Below are 21,597 nucleotides of genomic sequence, written 5' to 3'. Positions count from 1 at the left end.
TGAATAAAGTGATACCTTCCGATCAAGCTAAACGCGTGACTTTCCTACCTTTCTTCTGATTGGATACCACACCGCCCCCAATATTTACCATGAGTGGAGCCACGATCACGTCCAATCGAGAGACGGGTAATAATTCGAGTAAATTAACAGAGGAAGGAACCGAAATTCTTGGGTCGGACTTTGATGAAGCCGACCCGGTTCCGGACAAAGTCGCTGCTGGACCAGACTAAAATCACATGGGTTCGAGCCAAATGCTAATTCGTTCGAATCTTGAGTCCTCATTGCATGGACCCAAAATGACTTGCTCCCTCAAATCTTCAATGTTTTTGTATGCATACATAAACTCCAAATAAATAAATAAAAAATTAAACACATTAAGATATTTTAGATATTCTACTATTTTATATATATACACACACACATGTATATGTATATATATACATATATACATATATATATTTATATGTGTGTATATATATATATATATGTATATATATATATATGTATGTATATATATGTATATATATATATATATATAATAGAGAGAGAGAGAATCATACCAATTTAGTTTCCTGCATGGCATAAAAGAGAGCACACCAGTTCTGCAATTACACCACACGCACACACACACGACAACCACAGTTTGAAGATTGTTTGTTTGAACTGTCAAAAGTTATCTTCCTAAGAAGAATACAGTATCAAGAAAAATAACACTACCTACGCATAACTATGTTATTTTCGAAATAATCCTCAGCTGAAGTCTATGCAAGGAAGGAGGTTATCTTTGACGCCCAAGAACTGCAAGCTTTGACTACCTCGTGCTTTAAGATCCAGACTATGACCTTTGAAGGGTGCAGAAGTCAAGCAAGCTAAAGTCTTCACCACCTCCATTCATATTCACAAGACCAAAAAGAAACCGTGTAAATAAACAGATCAGATCTCCACAATGAAGCAGCATGTCAACCTCGTCTTTGCTCTTCCTTTCGGTGACTGCCACCAAGCGCATGAACCTTGATAAAGATAACAGAAACTACCAAGATTATAGTCGAACATAGAAATTTATAATATAATTTTGGGTCGATAGCCTCAAATTATAATATAAGAAAGTTATTAGCATCCAATCATGATTACACAAAGCTCAATGCAGATGAACTTCCAAGCGATTAAGCTTCACAAACAGCTGTCATAAATTTCTGATGTGCTGAAGTAACAATAAGCAACTTGCATAAGATTCTTATCATAATAGGCAAATTTCAAAAGAAGACCTTTTTTTGGACATCAGATTAAAAGTAAAGACAGATATCGAGCCTAAAGAGTCTTATCATTCTTCAGTAATCACAGACAGAAGGCAACTTCTGTCAGAAAATGAATACTGTAGTTGCGCCAAAATAATCTATCCTGTGCAACAGAGTAGGCTTAAAAGAAGAGATTTAAGTTTCAGTGCATGCTTAGTAACACATTACTTTTCATGTTGGTTGACTTTCCAATCAAAGGGTTGGAAGGCTCGGCATGGATTTATATGATAAATGGTTCGATATGAATACTGTTGACAAACCAATTGTATAAGGGTTGGGGTTATTTAAATATTCCTTTGATCAGAGGATAAAAAAAAGGACCAACTCCACAAGACTAGACCAAATTCCTTGCTGCAAAAGCAATTGACATCAGAAGATAAGGGACACATAAGAAGAAACTTACCTTACATACGCAGTCAGACCACATATGCCTTTATACAATATGGCCAAATGACTGCATTTGCATATGCAGCTGTTTTTTAAACTACACTATTCATATATTTATGACTTTAATATGGTTTCAGAAAACATTTAGCAAGAAAAATGAAGATTACCAGATTGACAAGGACAAACAAGAGTTGGAAAAGATCTTCACCGATTGACATGCATAATGGAGGCATCCGACTCATAACGCTTGATGCACCACTGAAGCTGTTCATTAAGAAAATCCTTCCTTATAAGCTAGTATAAGATACCCATGTGTATTATCAGATAAATAATGCTGATTCAATAATTTAAATATAAAAACCTTTAAAAATACCTATTTAGAATGGTAACTATGTTCTTTCTTACATAATATAATAGATTGACATTATCTTCTACCTGCAAAGGATCAAAGGGACTTAAAAGTCAGATGCATAACAATCACAGGACAGAGATATAAGCTGAAGTTGACAGACTCGCATGTTTTGAAGATATCAGAAGTACCATCAAACAATTAAGTGCAAATATCAAAAATATGAAATTAGAATAACAATGAATTGGTAAATTAGAATCTAGTGGAATTTCAATGGGGTAATCTTGAAGATTTTGTACACATGAAGGTGTCAAGTTAAACAGCATGAACATTGTTTTGTTTGCATCAAATCCTAGTTTTGACTATGCGCTAACAAGTTGGTATAACATGCAAGAAAGTAGCTATAGTTGAGGTATCTCTGCACATATAATTGAAGATTTTGAAGTATGTTATAAACTCGGTATAATATACGGACAAGACCTGTACAAAAATAGGAAAACATACAATTTCATAAGTATAGGAAACATAAGAATTACTTCCTACAATTCTATAATGCCCAATTCACAATTAGGCTAATATATATATAACCTAAATATATACATGCATGCGACCATCATCAAAGCCGTCAGCAGTTGTTTATGTGCATTAAAGATCCAGTACATTAAAAGAAACTGTATTCCTTATTATGTTATATTGTACTTCAGTGACCAAATACTACCACATCTGTTTTAGGTTCTAGATCCAAATATTGAGAGATGTATCACCAAGTAGTTGACAGGTAGCGGGTTTCTGGTTTTTCACAAAAACAGGAATAGATGTAAAAGTCAATTTTACCTTATTGGACAAATAGGTTTGCAGAAAAGTTGATGCCGATAAGATACATGAAAAACTTATAATGACCTGAAGGATTAGTCTTTCTGTGCATAACTTTGAAATATAGTTGAAAGTCTTGAGACATCTTTTAAGAACCAGATCAAAGAAAAACAGTGTCACTTAATAGGCTATAGGAGAAAAATCATTCAGCTTATTTTTCTTCTGGAAACAAGTACTAGAGATTTTCTTGAGCATTAAACACAAACAAAATGGTAAATTATGCAGGGAAGGAGGAAAAGAATAATATAGAGTGAAATTCACTACCAACCTTATTCATTTCAAAGTTAGCCATAATCAGGTTGAGAAGTTTAACATTCTCGGCTAGGCAACGCTGAGTTTCACTTTCTGTTGGATAGGCTGTTGAGAAACATATATTAAAAGATCAGAAAAAAAAGATAAAAATCAACACAGAAGAAATTAGAATACACTTCCTTGACATCTTAAATTTATCTGATGATGCATCTTAACAAATTAGATAATGCACAAAGTACAAATAATATATGCACAATTTCAACTAACATGTTAAGAGTTTCCCACTTGGAGAACTACAAGTATAATTTGCTTGACTACCTATTAGAATCACATTTTAGAAAAATAACTTAGTCATCATTTCTTGATAATAACATAATTGTAATGTTTGTAACAAAACAAACTTCTGCGTAGCAGATTGCAGGTATGATCAACAGCTTGTAAATTCTTTAGTCAAGAATTTGCACAAAATTCACACAATTATGTTGGTATAAAACTCTCATCTATAATTAAATTATTTATCTTCACATTGGATCTGTCAAAGGTTTGTTCTGCCCTTTATCTACCTAATGCAACCATCCCTTCTCCAGGCCTGAGCCTGGGTAACAAACAGAATTAACAATATCATGCACAGCCAGACTGTTTGCTAGGTCTTATTGTTGTTGTTATTGCTTTTGTTGTTGAATTTGGTCGATGGTATTGCAGCCATGTTCACAAGTCATAAAAAGTTACTAAATGCCTTAAATTAAAACATTGAGAAAGTCATCTTTCTTTATCAATATATGTTCTATTTCTTGTCACAAGATCCAAAAAAAATGCAGAAATTACGCAGATTTTCCTAATGGAGCAAAAAGAGAAGCCAATTTAATATAATCTTTTATCTCAAAAAATAACAGCTAAAACCATTTCCACAACAGCATTGGAGAAGAATTTTGTGCCAATATAATGACCATTTGAATCCTTGTAAATGTAACAAAATTTTGATAAGTTATCAATATGCCTTTATATGTGGGTTTTAGACAAAAAGAGTGCATCCACTTACTTTGTTGATGTTATGAAATATACCTATACACACACATATATGCATCCAGTTACTGTAGTCACTTGTGTTAAAACCATAGTAGTAAGGTTCCTATAAGAATAAGTCTACATCAAGAATCAACATTAAATCATTATCTTTTTAAATTGGTAATGGATAGAGAAACTTTCTAATCATATGCAGGACATTAATATATTTTATTTGTCAATGATATAATTTTAATTGATGAAAATTTAAATGGAATTTGTTTTAAACTTAAATTATGGAAAAAAATCTTTGAAACTAAAGCTTTTAAATTAATGAGTAAGATTGAATACATGAGATGAAATTTAAATAATATCAGGAGTAGAACCGAGTATTTGTTAAGTTGAATAGAAAAAAAAAAGTTCCAATAAGTTTTAAGTTCTTCTGATTAATTACTTAACAAGATGGAGAGAATTTGACACTATGACAACAATGTACTATTCCTTTCAATAACAACTAGGTGATTTCATCCGTAAGATGGGGGGAGTGGTAGTAGTTTTCATATCTTCTGTTAAAACATCCAAGTAAGCTAGGAGGAGCATAATTTTGGAATTTTATGCTAAAAGATGGCAACTACTAGGAAAACAAGGGACTGATCCCCCTTTCCTTAAGGACCCAATATCAATTACCTCTAAAATGATATTTAAGTCAATATTGTTTTCCTTTTAAGCAAACATGGACACACATCAAAATTCCATGCATTGTCTGGAGCCTCTTTCTAAACTCCAAGAGAGATTTAACTTTAGCAAAAGCTCTCATAATAAACTGGTATGAGCCTCCAACTTCACACCATTGTGATTCAACATTCAACCTTGATTGTACAAACAATCCAAAGTTATAAAATCAGCTGAAGACAAACTTAGAAACTACAACTATAATAGTGGCAAAATGCATGGTGATTCTTTAAAATTGCTCACATAGGACAAATATTTCAAAACAAAAGCAATGACAAGGAAAACAAAAAGTTATCATGCAAAAGTAGATGCTAAAAAGATAAAGTAACAAGATCTTCATAAGTGTGAGCAATAGAAATATGTCTAAAGCAAAACTGTTGAAGAATCTTAAAATCTCAGAGGCACAGAAATCCTGTGATATGATATTAGTATAAAAGAACACAGAATCTAACATAAATCAATTTCCATTCAGGTCATAATGGAACCACACACACACTCCACAGCAAGATGGAAACTTGTGACACTAGTTAAAGTGCATCATTAAAACATTAATAGGATGATGATCACTGGATTTGACATATAATATCTATTTCTAGTATTTCATTATTTAAGAGAAACACAAAGGAAGAGATGCATTCAATCTCAAAATTATAAATATCAACAGAAAGTGCCATCGTTTGAACAAATACAAGAACCCAACAACCTTCACATGAAACTTGATTACCATGGTGCACATCAAGCATTGTCGGAGCATTGTGAGTTACATTGTCTGGTTGAACATAATTCATACTTGACACTGAAGAAGAATTCACCATCTTTTCCTGAAGAAAACCCCATATCAACATCTTAGATTCATTTGCATTAAAACATGATAAAATTCATTGGATATAACAAAAACTATAACTCCATCGTAAAAGAACACCAGTAACTTATTCGTTTTCACCGAGATTTTTTGTTTATTGGTTCTATCAAAAAGGAGTTCAACAAATGAGACTAATCTTGAAAAATGAAATTAATGCAGTTCACATATGATGCTAATCAGTAGCCTCTAGTACAAAAAGATGAAGGTGACTATTATATTGTCACTCAAATGCAATATTTGAGATCTTGATCTGGTGTCAGTTGGTTAACAACCAGATTGGTACTATAATGGCATTGATTGATGTATAGACACTTGGCACAGTCAGTGCCATCCAATTACCAACTGAACCAAGGAAAAAAATGGAAGAGCAGGATGCAGGGGAGGCCAGGATTGGTGGACAAGGAAGAGGGGCAAAGGAGGAAGAGGCAAAGGACAAGGAGGTGATGGAAGAGGAAGACGAGAAGGCAGAGGCCGAGGATTGTTGGGTAGTCCCGCCTATGAATTAAGTGGTGGGATCCATGGGGATTAATTAAAAAACTCTAATCCTAATCTTATATGAGTTAGATGGGAGAAACCAAAAAGGTGACCGTCAGAGGGAAGGAAAGAGCTTTCCTCCAAGGAGAAAAAAAATTCGACTATTGGTTAGTGAAATTCGTTCCGATTATCATAATTTTCTGATATGTTGACCTAGACACTATACTCTCTAAATTGATCGGTGTAGATCTTTAAGATTTTTTCTTCTACTTAGTTTTTCTCCTTGGTTTCTTAAAACTCATATGAGTATCTAATTTTCATATGATATTGATGCCCTCCAGTTAATCTAGAGAGAGTGACATTGTAATCCCCTTATTTTACAGCGGAATATTGATCTGGTTTACCCGTGATTTTTTCCCTTCATGTCGAAAGGTTTTTCCACGTAAATCTTATCTCGAGATTTGCTTAATATTCTATCACTAATTTGATTGGCCTACACTATTAGATTATTTACAATATATTTGATTTTAAATTATATCTTGTTTGATTCACATAAAGAGGAAAAAAAAGATTATGGCGTTTGTCACTTCCATAGATTCAAGCCTCCATATCCAATCTTTTCTCAACAAGGAAGATGAGAAAGCACTAATGTGGAGAGGTGGAGGAGGCAGCAACGATGCAACTAGGAGGAAGTGGAGAAAGAGATGGAAGAGAAGGAGACAAGCTTATATGAAAAGAGAGAAAGAAAAAATTGGGAAAAAAAAAAGTTAAAGGAAAGATAGTTGTCAAAAAAAAAAAAGACTTTACAGTTTTATTGTTGTTGTCATCATTATCGTCATTGGAACTTTCTAAATTTTAGGTGTTCAGAGACTCTATGTGCGGAATAACTAATAAAGATTTCTGTACTGCCCACCATGTACCTATTCTGTGCAGTTGGACTTCCCAAAAGAAAATAATATTTCTGAATATTTCTGGTTTAGAGATGACTTAGCTACATCTTTATTATTCTAGTGTTTGATAACTTATGTATTACATTTTCTAACTATTTTGCCTTAGGTCTAACTGAACCAAGTTTGTCAAACATGATTACACGCTGAACTAGTTTTTTCAGAAACCTTGTACATTCTGCCTTAGGGTCCTCCTCGCAATAAACCATTTACTGAAATAGATAACAGCTGACTTCTTCAGCTTGAGATGACAACTAAACCGGAAGCCTCCATCTGTGGTATGCAGCATGTTTTACACTCGACTTACCAATTTCCCATTGTTTTTCCTTAGTCCTTGCCAACAGCATGTGTCAGCATGGTATGGAATGCCCCATGCCAATGAGGGGGCATGAAAAGAAAATTTCTTGTCTAAATACTAACTTTAGAGAATAACTTGTCTCATCAAAAAGTTATTACAAGACACTTTTAGTAGTAAGTTGTACCACATTGGCACATCATGCTTGCTCATCAGGGTGACTGGCACTAGCATGTTTCTGATGTGAGCCCAAAAGACGAGCACAACAAAATTGGTACACGATAGCGCAGAATTTCTTTTTAAGAATAATGGTCGATGACACTCTCTGAATTAAAAAGCCTATACCACATAAAAATAAAATAAAATAATATTGAACTGTCCCACCCTCTACCACAAAAATAAAAAATAATACCACCTGATATTGGATCATATGATCCGATACAGGTCCTTAATCAGACCAGCGTTTAGAAGTCAATACATGTACTGGAATCCACAATTAAATGTGACTTTGCATACGACCACCATAGAAAGCTTCAATAAGTGGCATAAAGATGAAATATTTTGCACTTTAACTTCTAAATAACTTTATGATTTCATATCACATCAGATATACCTCTCCCTCTTATGTTCAAATGAAAGCTACAGATAAACAAATTATGCATCTCAAAAAGCATTTTCTCATAACAACTGCTTTTGAGCAACACTGATACCTTATACAAGACAGATATGAATTGAAAGTTACACCTAAAACAACCTTGAATTCCCTTTCAGTTATTCTTAACTAATTATTTCTTTTATGAAAAAAAAATACCGTAAATTTAACTAAGATATGTGTATGATCTCACTTTTACATAGTTTTAGGAAAAAAGATATCGGAACAACTGGCTACTCAAATTCATTCATGAATTTGCATCACCAAAGGTAGTAAAAAAACATCCACATATCTTTGACAAGTCCTTTGAAAATGCAAAATTTTATTTTCATGAACAATTAAATGGGAAACTAAGATAGTAAAATCAACAAGCACCGTGAGCAAAAGATGGACTAAACACCATGTAATGGCCATTCATTAAAAATATCCAGATTCCAGAAATGTACAGGATCCTTAACATATACAGGTAAACTACGACGACTCACAGGCATCATCCAGTGGCACCTCAATGCAATATCCCTTGCTGTCTTGTTGGGCAGCATACCTGCTATATTGATGTACTTCGTTAAGCTAGGCTTATCAGCATATCTGGACATTTGATATTAACCAATATGTCAGGCAAAAAAAGTATTAAATTAGAAAACAGTCATGATACAAGTTAAATGTCCGAGGACAGAAACACTAGCATGCTAGCAAGACAAAAGTAACAGAAATACAACATTCCATTATTTCACTTCTTGTAACATGAACCATTATTAAAGTCTAACAGAACAGCCAAGTTTGAGTCAAATATCAAATTCAAACAAGCATGAAGCATCATAAATTTGAATAGACAAGTCACCACAAACTAGAATTTCAGTATATATAATCACATCATATAAATTAAATAATAAGAGAAGGTACAATTGTTCAAACAAGAGTCCATACTGAGCCAAGGAACTAGATTCAATTCTATATTAAAATAAAATCAAGAACAATTACAGAGTGACCGAAAGAATCCAGCTGCATCACACACTTGCAGCCTAAAGACATATATTGTAAAGAATAGATTTCTCTTTAGTTGTAGAGAGCAGGAATTACTCCTCCAATTAAGTGAACTGTCAGGCGAGAAAAGAAATATATGTTCACTTTAAATAATTAATTAGAACTCAGGAAGAACGTTGAAAACCAACAAGCTTACTCTTCGAGACCACGCCTCAACACAAGCACTTCATCGTTAGACCAATTAACAGCCGAGGTAAATCATAGAGTGCGGGAATTACTACTCCAACTAAGAGAATATATACATTCAGAAAAGGTGAATTTTAAGGCGAGAAAATAAATATATGTTCATTTTAAATGATTAATCAAATTAGAACAACAAGCTTACTCTTCAAGACCCCGCCTCAACACAAGCACTTCATCGTTAGACCAATTAACAGCCGAGGTTGAAGCACTCTCGGGTGGTGATTCATGGTTAAGAATGGCATTTCCTGAAGAATTACCCGACTGCGGCGTCACCGGGGAGGTATTATTTAGAGTTCCGGCGTTCGCAGGCAAGAACATCCCTGCCATACTGCTACCAGAACTGCACATTCCTCGCCCCGACGCCATCCCCATTGCTCTGTTGACGGTGCCCGGCAAGCAAACTGCATCTCGATTGCTAAAAGATTGCGGAAAGCCTCCTCCATACTCAAAGTTCGTGTTATCATCTGCCTCCATCATCAAACCACCAAATCGCAGGCAACAATTTACCAATATAAATCAAGAAACCAAATGTCCAAGAAAGAAGCAGCCTTTATAAAGGCGAGAGAAAGAAGCCGGCGGAGATCTCCGTCGAGTTCGAGGTTTCAAGAACAACCGACCCCTTGAACCCTAATCAAGAAGAACAACACCAAAGATTCGTCCCAAGAAAACTCACTTTCGTTTCAGAAGATTGAGCAATAAATCAAATACCGACAAAGTAATGATTTCGAGAAGAAAGGACGTACAGGAAGGGATGAAACATGAGAGAGAAGCGGAGCAAATAGAGCAGATCAAATAGAACAGATAGAAAGATAAGGGTGTCTCATCCAAACTCATCTTACCCAATCTGATCAATCGATTAGGATGAATCTCCCTAATATATGTTTCAAAAGATACAAGTCTACCAAAAAATTAATATTTCTTGAAATTAACAGCTAATCGACACATTCTTTTAGTTACGAAGAATGTTGTTATTTGTCTTTGGAATGAAATAAATATTAAATAGTAAACAGTATTTGACTCAAGCAATCATATATTTGTCATTTTGCTTGGTAGAAAATAAATGAAAATAATATATATTCACATATTTTAACAAAAGTATTTTTTTTTCTTGTTCTTCTTCTTCACATCGACTTATGCATTTGTCACTGCAGATATCTAAGAATTGTTGCAGGCCTCTGTCTTATTGACCTCCTCGGGCTCCGTCGGGTTCAAAAGAACGGCGCCCTTCGAGGTGTTCCTTTCCGTCGTTGTCGACGAAACGAGGCGGGGACCTGACGACTCTCGGTCTCCGTGCTCTCGTCGGGCGGCCTGGCGGACGAGACGCACGGGTCTTGATTGCTAGAGGCGCATACGAGCGGCGGCCTTCGAGAGGATCCATTCCTTCTGGACGGACTAAGCGACGCGGGGATCCGACGATTCTCCTCCTCCTTGCTCTCGTCAGGCGGCCCGGCGGGCGAGACGCACGGCTCTTGATGGCTAGAAGCGGGGATCGGGCGACTCTCGTTCTCCATGTCCTCGTTGGACGGCCCGGCGGCCGAGACACAAGGCTCTTGATTCCCAGAGGCGCCGCGCTCCGCCTCCCCAAGCTTCGGCTTCTTGGCCCGGTTCCTGTGGACGCTCCTGTCTCTGGTGCAGAACGGGCAGGTGAAGACGGCGTCCAGCTTGGGCTGCACCTTCCTGGCCCTCTTCGACGGCGTCTTGTTATGGCTGCAGAATGGGCAGGTGACGGCGGCGACCATTCCTGGCTGCACCAGCTTCGCTTCGTTCGCTGTTCCCTTCCCCATTCCGCCCTGCCGGTGCACATATTTATAGGGCTCGGGCACGTGTTCCAGTTTCCATTTATGCATCCGATGTGACCAAGAATCAATCCGGAAGACTGCAAGATGCTGACGCATCGATCTCAAAGTGGGTCAAGGCCGTGGCAATCTACCATATGGGGCACCCTATCTCGATCACTAGGTGGCAAGAACTGCTATATAGCGTAACCCATCTTCGATCCAAAACAGATCAAGAAATGGTAAGAAACGGGGGGAAGGCGAGAACTTGTCGACCTTCTCCCATCGGCGGTGTACTGATCGACGGGGAGGCGGTGGACGGCGGCGGTGTAGCTCCTGCCGCAGACCCTGCACTGCTCCTCGCTCGGAAATGTGGGGGTGTGATTTGGAGCTGTGAGACGTTCGAGAAAGGAGACATCAGTTCGATCCGTGTTTTTCTTTTTTAAATCTAGTATAGATTTCGTTTTAAGGCTCGTAAGATTCCGATAGCATATCGATCGTTCAATTAATTTTGATGATGGTTTCTCTATTCTTGAAATAAAATATTAGTTTTTTTTATTATCTATTTAATATTTTTAAGCCCGATAAATTTATTTTGTGAATGATATTTCAATTTTTTTTATTTTTTGTTGATACCTCGGGATTTTTTTGTCTTAATTTTATTTTTTTCTTAAAACACATACTAGTTAACTCGCTTAAATCTCATTTATTCTTATTTATATTAAACTAAATCTTGAATGAACCAAATTAAGAATAAAAAAATTAAGAATAAATTATAAAAGTAAAGACTCATTTATATTCATATCTAATATTTTAAATTTTGTAACCTTGTCAATCATATTAAATACTGAACTAAATATATTGAGTGTTATCGTATTAATCCTTAGTCAATTTTTTTATTAATGTTTCAACTAATGACTTATTAATAGATTTAAATATATCTTTTATAGCACTAGTTGCATATAGTAATGAAGTATTATTATTTTTATAAACATTAGATTGATTCTATCATATTTTTCTAATCATTCATTTTATTAATTTATTTCATAGTATTTTTGAGTTAAATCTATGTATTTTTCAATAAACAATACTACGTTAAAATCTAATACACTTAGTATAAACTACACATTGCATAATTTGAACTAAAGAGTATAGGACACTAGAAGCATAAGAGTGTATAGAAAAAGTATCATTGTAAAATAATATTAATACTTTAAGTCTTTAAAATATGATGAATTATTGATATCATTCATATTTTATCTTTATGTGAAATATTAATATATTTAGTGTTCACTAAAAATTATTTATAGAAGACTAATAAGTAGTGTTGCCATATTTGGATATATAATGTTAAATTATAATGATGTTCAAAATAGTATCATCTTATTTTATCACATAATTATTTGAAATATATTCTCCTTTGAAATTATCCTAATTATATATGTTATTATGAATATTATTTTTTTAATATTATTTAGAATTATTTTTTAATATAATTTTATATATTAGTCTAGACTTTTGATTGTTACAAGATTAATATGATAATATAAAATATAGTTTAACATATCTTATAATTAATAAAAATATTTATTATAATTCATATCACATAAGTCTATCATCGAATGTCACCTTGGCAACTATCAATTACATAAAACTTAAAGATATAAATTAAAATAATATTCATTAATTTTTTATTAATCTAATCTATGTAGAAATAATTTAATAATAATTAAATAATAATTATTGAATATAAATTAGCAAAAAGAAAAACTCATATTACGATCGTAATCATGATGAAATAAATTTTATGACTTTATGCAAAAATAAATATCATTCTAAAATTTCAAGATATATACATGTGAATAACTATACAAATATTTAAGAATAACAATTAGAATTTAATTATCACAAACAAAAATTTTACCAATATCTCATATGAGAAAAATTATAAAAGAATCCATAATTTATATTTTTAATTTTATAAATGATATAAATGGATAAATCAGTATTATTTAATTGCGCATTGCAAATTGGACTAATTTGAATTAGACTAAACTAATTGGTCATCCAAATTAGACCCAACAATCAACCTAATCAAATTAGGTTTCTATCAAAATTTGATTAAAGCATGTCAAATTGGTCAATTTTATAGTAGAGGACATAAGTCAAAAATATTAAATTTTTAAAAGGTAAAATTATAATTTTATTAAGATATATATTAAAATATTAAAAATCTTTGGTTTTTTAAGAGTAAACTGAAAAAGAGGACATCGACTAGAATTAATAAGTTTTAGGAGAACAAGAGTTTCTTTTTGATGGGTTAAAAAAACTCTAATCTCCTTTCCTCCTCCTTATTGTTATCGTTGCAACTACAGCCAATCGATCATCGCATATAGGCCAGTGAATGTCGATGTCGACCTAGAGCAACACCACTATTGTGACACTCAACAACTTAGCCGGCAACACCCAATGCAACCCAAAGAGCCCCTCATCCGATGCTTGTGTTGTCATCCATGTGATGTTTGTCCATTGATCAATATCTAGCTATGCCACCCAATGTGGCAATGGGCCAATTGCTAGCCTATGCATTGTCATTGGAAGTGACACTTAGACCTTCATATGATGCCACCTGGATCATAACGTCCCTTGTAGCCCATTGATACTAAATCATAAACCACGATTACCACTTAGCAACCTATAACCCCTTAACATTGTCACCCTCCTCTGCCACATATGCAACTCCACCTGTGACTAAGTCCTACCACCATAGCTCGCGTATAAGACCTCTCCTTTCTACCATAATGTTGAGTGACCACTACACATCATAGCATTGCCACACGCAACAATGACGCCACCAAAGGCAACTACTACCCACGGTGGCAACAGTCACACACGGTGCAATTGCTTCCCTTAACAATAGTCATTACATGCAGCACTACCATTTGCGAGTTCTTCTACCACTACCCATAGCAATAGCTGATGGTAGCATCATCGACGTTTGCATAACCACTGTTCACGATAGGACTAGCTACCATAGTAGGCCATCACCTTCCATAATGCTGCCACTAATAGCAAGCTACCCATGGTAGAAAAGGCGAAGAAACTTACATTGCCCTCTATGGCCTTATCTACATAAGGCGAAGAACCTTACATCGCTAGCGACAAAATGAACAAGTAGAAAAGTAAATTAATAACACAAAATGGATCGTTCAACCATTGTACAATCAAAATTGGATAGCATTTTTTTGCAAGTGCATTGCTAATAAATATATCTAAATACAAAATAGATCTAATATACTTTTATGATCTAAGATATTTGATTTAAAATAACATATTATTTAAAATACCTTATGTGAAATAAATAAATTTAATGTCATTGAAAATACCTTTATTCAAAATAACAAGCTTTCGTATTAATTATAAGCATAAAATTATAATCATGCCATTATGCGAAATAAATTTAATATTAGAATCTGAAATCAAATATCCATAGATTAAAAATTAGACATGCATATATTTTGATGTCATTTAGAATATCTTTGTAATTCATAAAATGCAGTCTATAGTTTGATCTATAAGTAACAATATAAATTTGTAAGTTAAACTAGATTCTCATTTTATTCTCTTATTATCTTTCATCAGTTTACTATAAACAATTAAATAGAAACTAGAGGAAGATGAGAATAGATTTATAATTTGATATATGTTGCATTATCACATGTGTATAAAATACGTAGAAGATCCTGTTTATTTATAAGCAAAAGTAGAAGGACTAGAGTAAGTACTTAAAGATCCCTCTCAGGTCATCTCGTACTAAATCCTATAGACTTCCTTTTTGTTGACTTATAATCATAATTAAAATTTAATAAGTTAATTAAATAATGTTATATAATCTAACATCTTGCATTGATAATTATTTTATTAATGCTTGCCGTACCTATGTTGATGTCCATGAAATGTTCAATTATACTTATATCTCTTTTTTTTAATTAAATATTTATTGAACAAATCAATGATTTAAATAAGTGCTTTCATTCATTATTAGTTAAAAAAAATATCAAAATCCATATGATAAATAGATTTGGACTTTTTTCTCCAAGTGATAACACTTTGGTTGGGAGTGTGTATCACGGCGTACTCAAAAGATAATAATTGGTTTGACTTTAAAGTTAATACGAGGTCTTGGTATATTATCTAAAATCATAATTTTTTAGAAATTACTCTTTTGCCTACTTAAATCTATCTCAAGGTTAATGCATTCCTAGTTGAATTACTATCCTAATGTAAAATAGATGTTAATTCATTTAAAGATATTTCTTTCGAATCTAAATAAGCCTTTAAAATTTTGAAAGATGATTTTTTGTGAAACTATAGGCTTCAATTGTGTAATGAATAGATCAAGGGGGTCTAATTAAAATTAGATAAAAAGTAACTTTGGTATATCAAAAGTGTCATTATTCTTTATGATTTATCTAGATTAATAGACATCATTATTAATACTGTATGGTTTTTCTTTTTATCGACTAATAGGTTAAGATCTTTTTTTGAAACATTTGGAGGTCTTTTTATAATGAGTTTGAGTAATTGATAAATTGAATTAAGGAGTTATTAATAAATTAAGTAATTGAGACATTTATATGTAATTATCAATCATTACTCAATTGTGAATACATGCACCAAATTATCAAATGTGATAATTATAGCATGATGGCCCATGATATTAAGGATTCTCAACTAATGTGTAGAGATAAATGGACATCTTACTGGGGTTGAGAATATGTTGGGTCCCTATTGGATTGATCATATGTCATTTCTCTTTTTATGATTTGACCCATTATGTTTTGATATATGGTAAATTTGGACATAATGTTATGTTTAGCGAATAATCTAGTCATGTCATTTATTATAAATATGTTTGATGGTTGGACTCAACCTCCTACTCATCATCAAATGATGTTTAATTGTTAGACTTGATTGTATAATTATTGAGGGATGCTTTATGATCGGATTCGATTATATTATTATTAAATGATGTTTACCGGAATCAATTGTATCATTGTTGAATGATGCTTCATGGTTGGACATGATTACATTATTATCGAGAGACTTCATAGTAGAATTTGATCACATCATCATTGAATGATGTTTCATGACTTAACTCGATTGCATTATTATTAGAGGACGCTATTAGGTTATGTCATTGTTAAATTATGTTTTATGATCGAACTCAATCGCATTATTATCGAGGAATCGATGGATGTTTTATGGTCTAATTCGATCGCATAATTATTTTTGAATGATGTCTTATTGTCAGACTTAATCGTATCATTATTATGTGATGCTTCATAGCTATATTTGGCCATTGGAGATGTCTTATGACAAGACTCAATCACATCATTTTTAGGGGATCCATACTATCGGATTCGACCATATCATCATTAAATGATGCTTTATAGTCGAACTTAAATATATCATTATCAAGATACTTCATAATTGGATTCGATCACATCCATATTGAATTATACTTTTAGGTTAGATTCAATTATATCATTATCAAGGGATGCTTCATTTAGTTATCTTATTATTAAATGATGCATTATGATTGGATTTAGTCGTATCATTATTGGGAGGTGCTTCCTGATCATATTCAATCGCATCATCGTTGAATGTTTTGACTATCCAATATGTTAAATATTCAAATTAAACCTAGAACCAATATCCAAGCTTATCATATGGTATTAGGAAAATGAGTTGTTCAATAAATGAACCTATAAAATTTGCGTCGGTGACAACTCTAGCTCTTCTTCTTCTGGAAGTAACTAGAAGATGGTGCTTCTTAGGTGTTTCTATTGAAAAAGTCTTAATTAGAAGGACAATTTCTTGTAAGGTGACTAGGACACTGTGCTAGTTGGGATTGGATAATTCCGGATAGAAATATATAATGTTATTAGTTTGATCAAATGATATACAATATTTTTATATAAAATTTGAGTAATCTTCAAATAATAGTGAGAAATTAATCTACAAGATGATTACATAGAATTATCTATCATTATTTAGCCATGAAAGAATACATTATTTAGCCATGAAAGAATACATGTAGCACATAATTACAATATAAGGCTAGAATATTTTTATAAAGGCTAATTAGATATCGAATCCATAAAATAATATGTCATTAAAATACAAATATATCCTTCTTCCTTATTATATCTCAATTTTGATTGGTCCTAAATAATGTCATTAAAATAATAGGATGCTCCATTTGTGACATCCTCCACGGAATCCTGAGCAATTCTGGAATGTCTTTAATGTATTTTTAATGTACATGTTTAATTAAATAATTTCTCTTATAAAAATCAACAACCATTGCATCAAGCTTCTTAAATCACGATGATCAGATCCAACGGCTATAAATAAGTAATGTTGGTCTTTCACTTCAATTTTCTCTTTGGTGCCATGTCCACTGTCAGTGCTTAGATCCTACATTATGCACCTACGGAGGATCATGTCACCATCAAACCCTCAACCATAATCCTCGATATACCACACTTAATTCTTGCTCACACATAGCAAGAATATCGTATATCTTCTAAATATATGTTATGAAAATTTTTCTTGGATCAACCTCTTGTTCTAATCTTTCATTCGTTTTCTTTCCCCTAAAGATAGAATTAGAAACTATATGAAACTGGCAATTTGATTATCTTATATTATATTCCTAAAAAATAACGATCTCGTTTTTAGAGACACCACAAGTAGTGAGTTCATGCAGATTCATCCTTTTCCACTGGCTCATCTTCTGCTTTCAACATAATTAGTATCACACACACTTCTTGACATAATATATAAATACAAATACAAATACATATACATACTTCCTAAAAACCAGCTGAAATAGCTTCATAAGAAAACATAGATACATTTTGATCTTTGTCATGTTCTTTGTTGGACACAATTGTAGTTGATTTGTCATGCATTTAAGTAGCAATCATCAGATTTTACAGCAACTTATAGATCAATCTAGTATCTCGAAGATCTACCAGCAACATCAACACCCAACACCTATAGGAGTACAGAATTTTGTGTTCTATTTGAAACGGAGTAAGACAGAGATATAGAAGAAGGAAGAACAAGTTCTTCCATTCCCAGATTGAGCCTCGAGAAATCAGAAACAAATTATATTACCACAATTTCTTCTTCTTCTACTACTTCAGACCAACTTATGTACGTTGCCACTAGAGAAGTACAACCAAAGAAATGTAAGTAATGCATGATCCCCCAAAAGAATCAATGCAGGCCTTTGTCTCGCTGACCGCCTCGGTCTTTCTCGGGTGCACCAGTGGCCGGTTCATGCGAACGAAGCCCTTCGAGGGGTTCCTTTCCTTGGGTGCCGACGCAACGAAGGGAGGATCAGACGACTCTCGTTCCCCTTGCTGATCTCGTCGGGCGGCCTGGAGGACGAGACGCGTGGCTCTTGATTGCTACGATCGTATACGGGCGGCACCCTTCCTCGCATCCGATAAAGCGAGTCGGGGAGCAGGCGAATCTCGTTCTCCTTAATCTCCTCAGACAGCCCGGGCAACGAGACGCACGGCTCTTGATCGCCGGAGGCGCCCTCCAGCGACGCCCTTCGAAGGGATTCTTTCACTCGGCGACTCTCGTTCTCCTTGATCTCGTCGTACGGCCTGGGGGAGGAGACACACGGCTCTTGACTGCCAGAGGCGCTGGTCTCCGCCTCCCCAAGCTTCGGCTTCTTGCTCCGGTTGTGGATGACGCTCTCGTCGCGGGCGCGGGCGCGGGCGCAGAACGGGCAGGTGAAGACGGCACTCTGCCTCGACTGCACCTTCCGACCCCTCTTCGACAGCGTCCCGTGACGGAGGCAGAACGGACAGGTGACGTCGGCGTCCATCTCGCGCTGCACCGGCTTCGCCTTACTCGCCGGCCTCTTCCCCATATCGCCCACTCCAGGTATTGCTCTGTATGCGGTGGCTGTGTGCACGCATATATAGGGGGTTTAGACGTGTGTTCGATTCCGATTGAGATTCCAGTTTCTATTTATAGCGCTAACAACCAATGCGGATGACCGGAGGATGGTGACGCGTTGATCTCAAAGTGCATCAACGCCATGGAAGTCGTCCATTTGGATCTGATCCGATACTTTCGAGAGGCTTATCCGATGCTCAAATATATGGGCCTGTATGTGTAGCGTTATCCATCTCCAATCTAAAACACAGCAAGAACTGCTACGGAACAGGTCGTTGACCTCCTTGCATCGGTAGCGTGCGCCACCCGGCAGACTGGTTCGAGCCGACGCAGGTTGGTTGACTCACACTGTTCTTGGTCTGAGAGGCGTCCGGGGGCTGCGTTTTGTAGCAGCGAGTTAGTCGTTCAAGAAAGGAAACAGCAGTTCGATTCGGACTAGGTTTCAGATCCTGTGAAGATTTTGCTCGAAGGATCGGAAGATTCCAAGAAAAGATAGCATCTCGACCATCCAATGAATCTTGATGACGGCTTCTCCGTTCATGTCAGATCGAAGCCGTGGTGATAAACGATAATGGCATCAGTGTTCTTAGTAGTACAGCGCCATGCTGACGGATCAAGCGATGTAACTCTCTGTACCATGTAATGTGTTTAGAAGCCCGAAAAGAAAAGATGGAGACATATACTTGAGAGCAAACATATGCATGGCAACAAGATTCATATATATTATGAGACGATGATGGGGTAAGTACGTGGGGGCAACCTTCACATGGCCATGTCTTCCAAGGAGAGCACAGAATTGTGCAAGCAAAGCAACTATTTTATGGACTGTTTCCTTGTGAAGGTGACAGGAATTGGAGTACCTTTCTGATTTGTGCAAGAACGAACACATGCGATAAGTAGAGCTGCATGCTTCACGTGGAAGCTTCGTAACGTTAAACACACAGCGAGGATGCTTGGCTTGGATTCGATTGATTGCAGCAACATTAACTGCAAGATGATATCAGAGAGAAGTTTTTGTGTTGCAGAACATGCAAAGACTAAATGTGTTGTTCTTTAGCGAGAGGGTGAAGAAGACGGCAATAAAAGTGGGAAGGGGCAAGTCTGGACAACTAAGCATGGCATAAGATATCAGCCGAGGATCCAAAGAAGCCAACAGAGCAACACAGTGAGAGGATAGCGGCTATTCTTTTTCTGTAGAAGATGGGGTATGGTTTGCTTCGCTGGACGAAATGATCCCTGTTCGAGGAACTGTTCCAGGAGAGCTCATGCAACTCTCTCTCTCTCTCTCTCTCTCTCTCTCTCTCTTGTGATTAAAGAAGCTGAAGGTGGGTTAATCTTCCACAAGTTTTTAGTGTGCTTCCCTCCCAAGGGGGGTTGATGATGATGATATATGATGAAAATAAGTATGATAAATTTGACTTCTGTCTCACATGTAGAGTAAGAAACTAATAATCTAGCTCATCATTGCAGCAAGGATGAGAGAGAGAGAGAGAGATTGTAGAAAAGTATGTACCGGAGATGCTTAAGCGACATGAGAGAACAGGCAAGCTGATGAAGGAACCAAAGAACAACTCCTTTTCTCATTCATGTGCGAGGGATACTTAGGGGCCCACGCGGGTCCCGCATTTCCTGAGCACCTGTGCATCGCCAGCTAGGACGGGCAGTGAATTTGAGATTGCTTAATGAATGGAGATCGAAGGAGCCCAAATGCAATCATAAATGTTCATCATCATCAAAGACAAGAAATAAACTACGGAAAAGTCTTAATGCCAACATCAAATTAGTTCTATTGTTGTATATGGACACACACAGCATTTCGTTCTCGATCCAGCTTGGTTCATTATTTCCAAGCTAAGCTTGGAACATAAAAGTCTACTTCAGAGAAATGCCTCATCGAACCTGGAAGAACAACCAGCAGAGTTGCTGCTCCTCCTTGTCCTGAGATCATCCTAATATATTCATATATGGGTCCAACAGATCATCCCAAAATCTTTGGGTGAGCCACTTGTCCTAAGGTTGTCGGAAACATAAATCTAATGCATCTTTTGGAAGTAATATTATTGTAGGAAATTGAGGATCTTAAATCTACAAGCAGTGTTTCGAGTTTGATCTATGAACAAGATTGATATCTTTTGACTTGTATTGGTGATGAAGTGACAAGAAATAAAGGAGTGAAAGAGCATCAAAAGCTACTGCCATATCATCTGCTTGTTCCTGTGGTTCTTGAGTAACAAACAATGACTGATGTGATCTATTTGATGGTACCTCAAATCTTGCTTGAATTGACATTAAGCATGAGTCACAAGATGACAGCAATGGACCATTCTTAGGTTTCTGTCACTCTCCCCTGTTGATGCTTGATAGTCAGTAGGCAACAATTATCAATGGCCACTCATGTCACGTACCTTTGATGCTATGATCTTATGAAATGGCAAATCCATACATCAAAAGGAGGAGGGTTGGGTCTATTGTGAAAGGAAAAGCAAAAT

At 35.4% G+C, this 21,597-nt stretch overlaps 1 protein-coding gene across 4 annotated transcripts; it reads right to left on the bottom strand.

Moving 5' to 3' along the window:
* Positions 1 to 612: 612 nt before the first annotated feature.
* On the bottom strand, positions 613 to 10,228 carry LOC103990722 (uncharacterized). 4 transcript variants are annotated; one of them, XM_065104725.1, is made up of 8 exons: positions 10,091 to 10,212; positions 9,490 to 9,974; positions 8,606 to 8,708; positions 5,594 to 5,711; positions 3,173 to 3,261; positions 2,056 to 2,117; positions 1,850 to 1,946; positions 615 to 1,010 (listed from the first exon to the last, which is right to left on the bottom strand). In XM_065104725.1, the coding sequence occupies exons 2-8, from the start codon at positions 9,822 to 9,824 to the stop codon at positions 960 to 962; spliced, it is 855 nt and encodes a 284-aa protein (XP_064960797.1). In that variant the 5' UTR covers positions 9,825 to 9,974; positions 10,091 to 10,212; the 3' UTR covers positions 615 to 959. The 4 variants fall into 4 exon arrangements, with proteins under 4 accessions (XP_018682532.2, XP_009408279.2, XP_064960797.1 ...); XM_018826987.2 differs by having other exon boundaries at positions 613 to 1,010; positions 1,891 to 1,946; positions 9,490 to 10,228; XM_009410004.3 differs by having other exon boundaries at positions 614 to 1,010; positions 9,490 to 10,224.
* Between the last annotated feature and the right edge of the window lie 11,369 nt (positions 10,229 to 21,597).

Source organism: Musa acuminata, chromosome BXJ2-4, assembly GCF_036884655.1.
Source record: "Musa acuminata AAA Group cultivar baxijiao chromosome BXJ2-4, Cavendish_Baxijiao_AAA, whole genome shotgun sequence".
NCBI classification, from domain to species: Eukaryota; Viridiplantae; Streptophyta; class Magnoliopsida; order Zingiberales; family Musaceae; genus Musa; species Musa acuminata.
The sequence above is the reverse complement of the archived record's forward strand: the minus strand, read 5'-3'. Positions and strand labels throughout refer to the sequence as shown.